The 9,594-nt window shown below is 37.4% G+C and overlaps 1 protein-coding gene across 1 annotated transcript in view; it reads left to right on the top strand.

The window, feature by feature from the left end:
• Positions 1-5,278: 5,278 nt before the first annotated feature.
• unc-104 (kinesin family member unc-104) overlaps positions 5,279-9,594 on the top strand; it is a 211,127-nt gene continuing 206,811 nt past the window's right edge. Inside the window, exons 1-2 of the mRNA XM_089090220.1 lie at positions 5,279-5,337; positions 6,724-6,885. Coding sequence (XP_088946346.1) covers positions 5,292-5,337; positions 6,724-6,885 — 208 coding nt within the window. The 5' untranslated portion in view covers positions 5,279-5,291. The remainder of the gene's footprint in view (positions 5,338-6,723; positions 6,886-9,594) is intronic.

The raw sequence follows: 9,594 nt of genomic DNA, 5'->3' as shown, positions 1-9,594 counted from the left end.
AATCAAGAAAATGTAACTGTTACAAGTTAAACCACAACCAAACACTACTTAAATATTCCAACTCTTGCATTTCAACTAAAGAAATTAAAATGAACTTTGAAAAATCAAGAAAATGTAACTGTGACAAGGTAAACCACAACCAAACACTACTGAAATATTCCAACTCTTGCATTTCAACGAAAGAAATTCAAAGTGAACTTTGAAAAATCAAGAAAATGTAACTGTGACAATGTAAACCAAAACCAAACACTAATGAAATATTCCAACTCTTGCATTTCAACGAAATAAATTCAAAATAAACTTCGAAAAATAAAGAAAATGTAACTGTGACAAGGTATACCACAACCAAACACTACTAAAATATTCCAACCCTTGCATTTCAACTATAGAAATTCAAAATGAACTTTGAAAAATCAAGAAAATGTAACTGTGACAAGGTAAACCACAATCAAGCACAACTGAAATATTCCAACTCTTGCATTTCAACGAATGAAATTCAAAATGAACTTTGAAAAATCAAGAAAATGTAACTCTGACAAGGTAAACCACAACCAAATACTACTGAAATATTCCAACTCTTGCATTTCAACGAAAGAAATTCAAAATGAACTTTGAAAAACCAAGAAAATCTAACTGTGACAAGGTAAACCACATACAAACACTACTGAAATATTCCAACTCTTGCATTTCAACGAAAGAAATTCAAAATGAACTTTTAAAAATCAAGAAAATGTAACTGTGACAAGGTAAACCACACTCAAACACTACTGAAATATTCCAACTCTTGCATTTCAACAATAGAAATTCAAAATGAACTTTGAAAAGTCAAGAAAATGTAACTGTGACAAGGTAAACCACAACCAAACACTACTGAAATATTCCAACTCTTGCATTTCAACGAAAGAAATTCAAAATGAACTTTGAAAAATCAAGAAAATGTGACTGTGACAATGTAAACCACAACCAAACAGTACTGAAATATTCCAACTCTTGCATTTCAACGAAAGAAATTCAAAATGAACTTTGAAAAATCAAGAAAATGTATTTGTGACAAGGTAAACCACAACCAAACACTACTTAAATATTCCTACTCTTGCATTTCAACGAAAGAAATTCAAAATGAAATTTGAAATATAAAGAAAATGTAACTGTTAAATTTTAAACCACAACGAAACAATAATGAAATATTCCAACTCTTTCATTTAAAAGAGAGAAATTCAAAATAAACATTGAAAAATCAAGAAAATGTAACTGTGACAAGGTAAACCATAACCAAACACTACTAAAATATTCCAACTCTTTCAATTCAACGATATAAATACAAAATGAACTTTGAAAAATCAACAAAATTTAACTGTGACAAGGTAAACAACAATAAAGCACAAGTGAAATATTCCAACTCTTGAATTTTAACGAATGAAATTCAAAATGAACTTTGAAAAATCAAGAAAATGTAACTCTGACAAGGTAAACCACAACCAAATACTACTGAAATATTCCAACTCTTGCATTTCAACGAAAGAAATTAAAAATGAACTTTGAAAAACCATGAAAATGTAACTGTGACAAGGTAAACCACACCCAAACACTACTGAAATATTCCAACTCTTGCATTTCAACGAAAGAAATTCAAAATGAACTTTGAAAAATCAAGAAAATGTAACTGTGACAAGGTAAACCACAGGCAAACACTACTGAAATATTCCAACTCTTGTATTTCAACGATAGAAATTCAAAATGAACTTTGAAAAGTCAAGAAAATGTAACTGTGACAAGGTAAACCACAACCAAACACTACTGAAATATTCCAACTCTTGCATTTCAACGAAAGAAATTCAAAATGAACTTTGAAAAATCAAGAAAATGTAACTGTGACAAGGTAAACCACAACCAAACAGTACTGAAATATTCCAACTCTTGCATTTCAACGAAAGAAATTCAAAATGAACTTTGAAAAATCAAGAAAATGTATTTGTGACAAGGTAAACCACAACCAAACACTACTGAAATATTCCAACTCTTTCATTTCAACGAAAGAAATTCAAAATGAACTTTGAAAAATCAAGAAAATGTAACTGTGACAATGTAACCCACAACAACACACTACTTAAATATAAAATCTCGTTCTTTTAATATAAATTAAGTCAAAATTAACTTTGAAAAATAATGTTATATTAACTGTTTCTAGGTAAACCAAAAACACACACTACTGAAATATTCCAACTCTTTCATTTCAATGAAATAAATTCAAAATGAAATTTTAAAAATCAAGAAAATGTAACTGTGAAATTGTAAACAAAAACCTAACACTACTTAAATATTCCAACTCTTGCATTACAAATAAATAAATTCTAAATTAACATTTAAAAAAAAATAAAATGAAACAGTTACAATGTAATCCTCAAACAAACACTACTGAAATAGTCCAACTCTTGCATTTCATCGAAAGAAATTCAAAATGAACTTTTAAAAATCAAGAAGATGTAACTGTGACAAGGTAAACCATAACCAAACACTACTGAAATATTCCAACTCTTGCATTTCAACGAAATAAATTCAAAATGAACTTTGAAAAATCAAGAAAATGTAACTGTGACAAGGTGAACCACAAGCAAACACTACTGAAATATTCCAACTCTTGCATTTCAACGGAAGAAATTCAAAATGAACTTTGAAAAATCCTGAAAATGTAACTGTGACAAGGTAAACCACAACCAAACACTACTGAAATATTCCAACTCTTGTATTTCAATGAAAGAAATCCAAAATGAACTTTGAAAAATCAAGAGAATGTAACTGTGACACTGTAAACCACATCAAAGCACTACTGAAATATTCCAACTCTTGCATTTCAACGAAAGAAATCCAAAATGGTAAACCATTACTCTGAAAAATCAGGCCTTTGGGGCGTCGGGGGCCCTTTGGGGGGATCCGGGGGAGGGTGCCCTTCTGTGTCTCAATGCACAAAAAAATTAAAAAAATGGGGAGGGGAGGGGGAGGGGAGGGGAGGGGGAGGGAGATTGGGGGAGGGGGAGGGGGAGGGGACGGTGAGGAGGGGGGAGGAGAGGGAGGGAGAGGGAGGGGAGGGGAGCCCTTTGGGAGCCTGGGGGACCTTTGAGGACCTGGGGTGGGCCTTTGGGGGTCCGGGGGGGCCAGTTGGGAGCCTGGGGGACATTTGGGGACCGGGTGAAGGCCTTTGGGACCCCGGTGGACCTTTGGGGACCGGGTGAGGGCCTTTGGGGCCCGGGGGGGGCCTTTGGAGGTCCGGGGGGCCTTTGGGGTCCGGGGGGCCAGTTGGGAGCCTGGGGGACATTTGGGGACCGGTTGAAGGCCATTGGGACCCCGGTGGACCTTTGGGGAGCTCGATGGGCCTTTGGGAGCCCGGGGAGAGCCTTTGGGGGTTTGGGGGTCTTTGGGGGCTCTGTGGGTCTTTGGGGGCACGGGGGATTCCTTCTGGAGCCGGTTGGCCCTTTGGGGGGCGGGGGAGGGCCTTTGGGGGTCCGGGGGGACAGTTGGGGGACATTTGGGGACCGGTGTAGGGCCTTTGGGACCCCGTTGGTCCTTTGGGAGCTCGATGGGCCTTTGGGGGGCCCGGGGATGGCCTTTGGGGGTCTGGGTGGGCCTTTGGGGGCGCCGGTGGCTCTTTGGGAGCCTGGGGGACCTTTGAGGACCGGGGGGAGGGCCTTTGGGGTCCGGGGTGCCCTTTGGGGGTCCGGGGGCCCTTTGAGGAGCAGAGGAGGGCCTTTGAGGGTCTGAGGAGGGCGTTTGGGGGGGCTGGGGCTCTATGGGAGCTTGGGGGACCTTTGAGTACCGGGGGCTTCCTTCGGGGTTGGGGTGTGGGGGATCGGAACCCTTTGGGGTTGGGGTAGAGGACCTCACAACACTGTTCAAATGGAACTTGTGTATTATAACGACCACAGAGTTTCACCCTCAAATTCTCTTCTAAAACCTTTCCTAAAATCTTCTTTCAAAATGTCTCTAACTGTTTCGCCGAAATAATCCCATAAAATGGATAAAACGGTTTCGCCCAAATAATCCCTAAACGTAATTTCAGCGTGTTCCTTTTGTTTGGCATCTCTGCGCTAACGCATTTCAAATTTCTAGGAAACCCTTTCCTACGTTAATCTCTTCATCTCATAAATCTTCCTAGCTAAACTATTAGGGTTTCGTTAGAATATCAATTTATCTCTCCGACTTAAAGCTCCGTGAAGCCGTATTTAAAAATAGAATTTCTATCTCTTTAGACTCCCGCATAATTCCAAGATAACAAGTGATGTCAATTATAATTCCTGACACTAAAGATCAATGAAGCCCTATTTAAAAATAGAATATTAATTTTTCTCTCTGACCTAAAGAACGTTTATCCCTCAGACCTAAGATTAAAGAAGCCTTAATGTTTCTTAATTCTCCCCTTCGTGAATCAATAATGTCCCCTAGCGATTATGTAAATCAAGTTCACAGATGCTACTCGTGACAGGACCACGTGGTTTATGGTTTTCCAAGTGAGAAAGTTCCTGTTTTTCCAAGTGATAAAAATCAAGTTTTTTCATTATCAGTGAGAAAAACATACACCACGTGGTCCTGTCACCCTGTTTTTCAAATTCTCACTGACAAAAACCATAAAACATCCATAATTTGATGTTGACATCCGAGAAAAACATCAAATAAATCGAACAACACACATAACCATCCATGAAAACAACCATAAATGTGACAAAATTCATGTTTTTCCAAGTGAGAAAATTCCTGTTTTTTCATTCTCACTGTGAAAACCACAAACCACGTGGTGTAGTCACGAGTACTAGGGTCACTTCTACTGTTATTCTAAATAAATTCATTTTTAAGTGCCAATCAGGGGCTTCAATTAAGGGAGGGAGGGTGGCAAGTTTTTTTTTTATGTTTTAAAGAGAATTGTTTAGCTGTTTGAATGAAAATTTAGAGATTTCTACGAATTGATATTTGAGGTAAACCCAGAAAGTGTCGTTCACCTGGCCATACTAACATCTTCAGAACATCGAATAAAGTTTGTCTGAAAACCGATTTTTTCAATAGGGGACAGATACTGTGCGCTAGGGCATCAGGGTATTTGTTTTCCTCTGTCCCTGATTTTATAAACTATGTCTGTTTTTGGCCGCTTTGACATGTGCCCCCTCCCCTACTGTGTACTGTGTATGTTTCTGCTAAAGGACATATCTCATAGGCCCAGTGAGTGAAATGATACCCTTTTCGGAAGAAATGGAGTACATGATTGGAAGAAAAGCTGTGTAAGGAATTCAGGAACGCAGACCTAAATGTTAGTGACACATTTGCGCAAGTTCTCCTTATACTGTACTCTAAGTGAGTGAACCTTATGTACTACTTAGAAAATATAATACTAATCAATAACGGTATTTCATAAATAATTAAATTTGTTCATCTTCTGCTTCTCAAAGACAGCGTTGATTATATACATCTTGGGACTCTTATCTACATAACAAAGTTGCACATATTTTTCGGGAAAGTTTAAGAGGGATAGGAAATGAAACCACTGTTTAGAAGCAGTATAGCTCTATTTTTTCCAAATCCTACAGACACAGGGAAATCGTTCGACCTAGTTATATAGATATATGTTGCATAGACTGCAAATGATCCGAAATTTTATATACATATATATATATGACCAACATTTTAGTTCTTTGTTGTTTTTTATAACAATAATTAAAAACAAAAACGGAGAAAAGGTTCAGTTAACAAGAATTGAGCAATGAATGAGAGAAATGAATGTCTTGAAATTCAGATTAGTTAGATCGTCGCAGTTTTTTCCACTTTTTACAGACTACTAGTTCTATTTCTGGGAGTTGAAATGGGAGCCTAAACCCTAATATTCCTGCTGTGGCATCTGTCGAGATAATAATCGATTTGCAGATAAACAATTGTGGATATAGTAAGTGTAAAACTAAGACCAGTTGAAAGGACATTGGAAGGACTAAAGTTATATCTGACGGCAAACAAATCATTACGGAGAGCAATATAACCAGGGCCTTGGCTGACTAGCTTCCAATCTCAGAGGGTGAAATTTACCACAAGGCAACTTTTGATTTCTACAAGTGCTGCTGCTTCTAACAATTCACTGCAGCACCAAGCCACCTAAGGCCAACATAGCTGCATATGCTCCCCCTCTATCCGAATCTATTCAAAACTTTACTCTTTACCCCTCTGCCACCCCCTCCCTATGGTGTTCAATTTCCTTTAAATCTTTTTTTTGGCCTGTCTACCCATCCCATTCGGAGACAACCCACTTTTCGTTTGGCCCCTGATGGTTGGCAAACAAGTACTATCTTTGGCAATCTGTCATTCTTCGGTTTAACGTTTTGACAACAAATAACTGAAGTTTAATAGATTCTCTCTTTCTTGCTCTTTGCATCCTGTTTTCACCAAAAATTTCTTTCTGTCGCAATAAAAAAAAAAAAAAACCTTCGTTAAATGGGAAAACAAAAGCTACTCCGTAATTCATATTGATCGGTAACCTCGAATGAGAAAAAAAATGACTTGAGACAATGTCCTCAAAAAACTTGATTTTGCTATTGCAAGTAACCGAAGTGTCAATCCCAAAAAGAAGTGGATTTTATTGTTAGAAAAATTTTGTTTTCCTCGCCAACATTTGCACTTCCTCTTTTTTATGATTTCCTTTGCTTTACGGATACAGTGTTTTTTTAATATATTTTATATTTACAATATTTTTAGTCATATCAAATCCAAAGGCTTTACCTGCCAATAAAGAACCACCAAAAACTTTTACTTTTGACTACTCATATTGGTCCCACGACGAAGATGACCCAAATTTTGCCGATCAGCGTCAAGTGTATTGTGACATTGGCGAAGAAATGCTTCAACATGCCTTTGACGGTAAGATATTCATATATCTGCTCTTTTCATGAACCTTTCCACAAATTTTGAAATACCTATGAAGTTTGAATTAATCTTAGAAGGATCATAATTAGTTATGCTCGAAAAGCTGAAAATACCATAAGGCCGCCAGTCATACATTTTAATTCAAAAGTGTGACTGCTTAGTGCTATTCTTCAAAAATGACTAAATTTGTTTCAATTGTATTCAATTTAATTAAAATTCAATATCAGTTGGCATTTTCTAAGTGTTTTCTAGCATAATTTCCTAGCGATGTATTATTCTTCTCAAAGACAACGGCTAACTCAAGAATTTTTGGAACTGTCTATTAAGTAATATGAATCAATGGCAGCGTAATAACACTGCCTAAGTAAAAATCAAGAAGGTTTCACTGTATTCTTTTTTTTATTATTTTTTTCTCAGGCCACTTCGTATGGAAGGAGTTGCCGTAGAAACATCGGAGAGGGCTCATTCAATTGGAAGTTGAGGTTCTAGTGCTCTTTTTAAGAGTCAAAAGTCATTATAGGGTAACCAGCCCGCCTCACACGCCCCTTTTAATCGCCCTCCCCTCAAAGACATCCGATCAAAGTTTTTAGATATCCATTTTGTTCAAAGTAGCAGAGAGGCCCATTAACTATGCCTCAGTAGAGATGCCCCTATTGATCGTGTCACGCACCCCTGCTGCCACCTACAACTTTTTTTAACACAAAATTTGGGCATAGAGTCATTAGGGAGAACACGTGGTTAATGGGGTCAATGACCTAAATTTCCAAGGTCGATGTTGTTGTTGTTGTTTTGTGCACGCTCTCAGCGAATGTCAAGGTCGATTTATTTGATGTTTTTAATGGATGTCAACAGTAATTTATGTCTGTTTTATGGTTTTTGTCAGTGAGAATGGAAAAACAGTATTTTTCTCACTTGAAAAAACAGGAATTTTCTCACATTGATGGTTGTTTCTTGGATGGTTATGTATGTTGGTCAATTTATTTTATGTTTTTCATGGATGTCAACAGCAATTTATGTATGTTTTATGGTTTTTTTCAGTGAGAATTTTAAAAACAGGAACTTTCTCACTTTCTTGGATGTCAACATCAATTTATGTCTGTTTTATGGTTTTTGTCAGTGAGAATGGAAAAACAGGAACTTTTTCACTTTGATGGATTAATGAGTGTAATGGGGAACCTGGCCAATAACACTTCCTTCAAGATCTTGTTGTTGTTTTGGTCATGTGTACGCAAGACCTAATGGAATCCTGGAAACAGTTAGATCACATGTTTCCTTCTCAGCCAATCAGCGAGTCGGATACATATCCTTTCTCAGCCAATCAGAGGCTTGCGTACATATGATTTTCCCCCTTACATAACAATTCACCCTTGACATTTCGTATATAACGGGCATGCAATGTGATTAAATTATCAGAAACTATTTTGACATAGTTCAAACAACAATGGATAAATTTGATGAATTAGAAGCCATGACAGCCACAATTAGCAATGTAAGTTCTGATTTAATACATTGTTATTTTCAAAATAAAATTATTTTCCTTGGTCACCCTCTAGTATATTTAGGTAAGTCCCCCCGCTCCCACAAACCTAACCACCATGCAATCTTTATACTCACTAGGAAACATAAAATATGTTCTTTTTATAACCTAAACCCCCTCAACCCCCCCCCCCACTGTTTTTACAAGTATAATTCTTGCCAATAGAAATATTTCTCTTTTTTCAATAAATTTATTCTTTCTGTAAGCCTATCAAAAAGTGACAATCAACTTCTGTCTATCCCATTGCTATTAATAAACCATTTCCATTTAAGCCACCACCCCCGTTTACTTGACTTAAAAACATTTTTCTGCAATGATTTAAAAAGGTGATAATTAGCTGACATCCCACAATTGCACTTCCTGCTTTTTAATCCTTTACGTTAGCGACTTAAACATAAGGTTTCAATGATAAAACGGATTTGTTTCCCTCTTTATCAAATTAAAACGGTTTTAAGCAAAAAGAGATTGCTGTTTATTAAGCTTGTGGATTCGTAACCTTGTATTTGCTGGAGAACCGGTGAAACGGGATTATTTCCAAAAATAATTACTAACAATATATTTAGGACAATGATGACAGGGGGGGGGGTTGACATGCCTCAATTCTATTGCCAATATTGTAAAATGAAAACAAAGATTTGCATGAAAAGTAAGGTTAGGTTGGGATGTCTATGAATAAGCCTTTTTAATAAATTAAAATAGCATTTGATTTCTGAGTTTACTATATTTTTACTTTTTGCTTTACTGAAAATGCTGGCGTAGGGGGCCTTTCTTAGTGATAAATGCTTTTCTAGACAAAATTATGCGGATGAGGATACTAACTTTCTTTCTGTAAAAAGGGGGGAATTATTTCGATACTAAATTTTTTCTCTTTTTAAAGGCAAATTGTGAAGAATGCCCGTCGCCGCCACCCAGTAAGAGAGCAAGAGAGGGTGAGGCAGCCCCATCAGTGCCAGCCCCCATACAGTCTGGGCATAAACCAAAAAGAGAATGGGCCATAAGGATGGTGAACCTCGCTGGCTCATCTATGCAAGCTCGTAACATTGCTGGCACAGCTGCGCAAGAACATATCTCTGCCACCCCAACCGCCCTCTGACACACACTACCCGGACCATCCGGCACCCAAGTGCAGCCAGGATTTGGAAATGTGAGCATTTTTTTCCTCAAAC

This window comes from Artemia sp. Qi Xiang Cuo, chromosome 6 (assembly GCF_049724085.1).
Source record: "Artemia sp. Qi Xiang Cuo chromosome 6, ASM4972408v1, whole genome shotgun sequence".
Taxonomy (NCBI): Eukaryota; Metazoa; Arthropoda; class Branchiopoda; order Anostraca; family Artemiidae; genus Artemia; species Artemia sp. Qi Xiang Cuo.
This window is presented reverse-complemented; position numbering and strand designations above follow the sequence as displayed.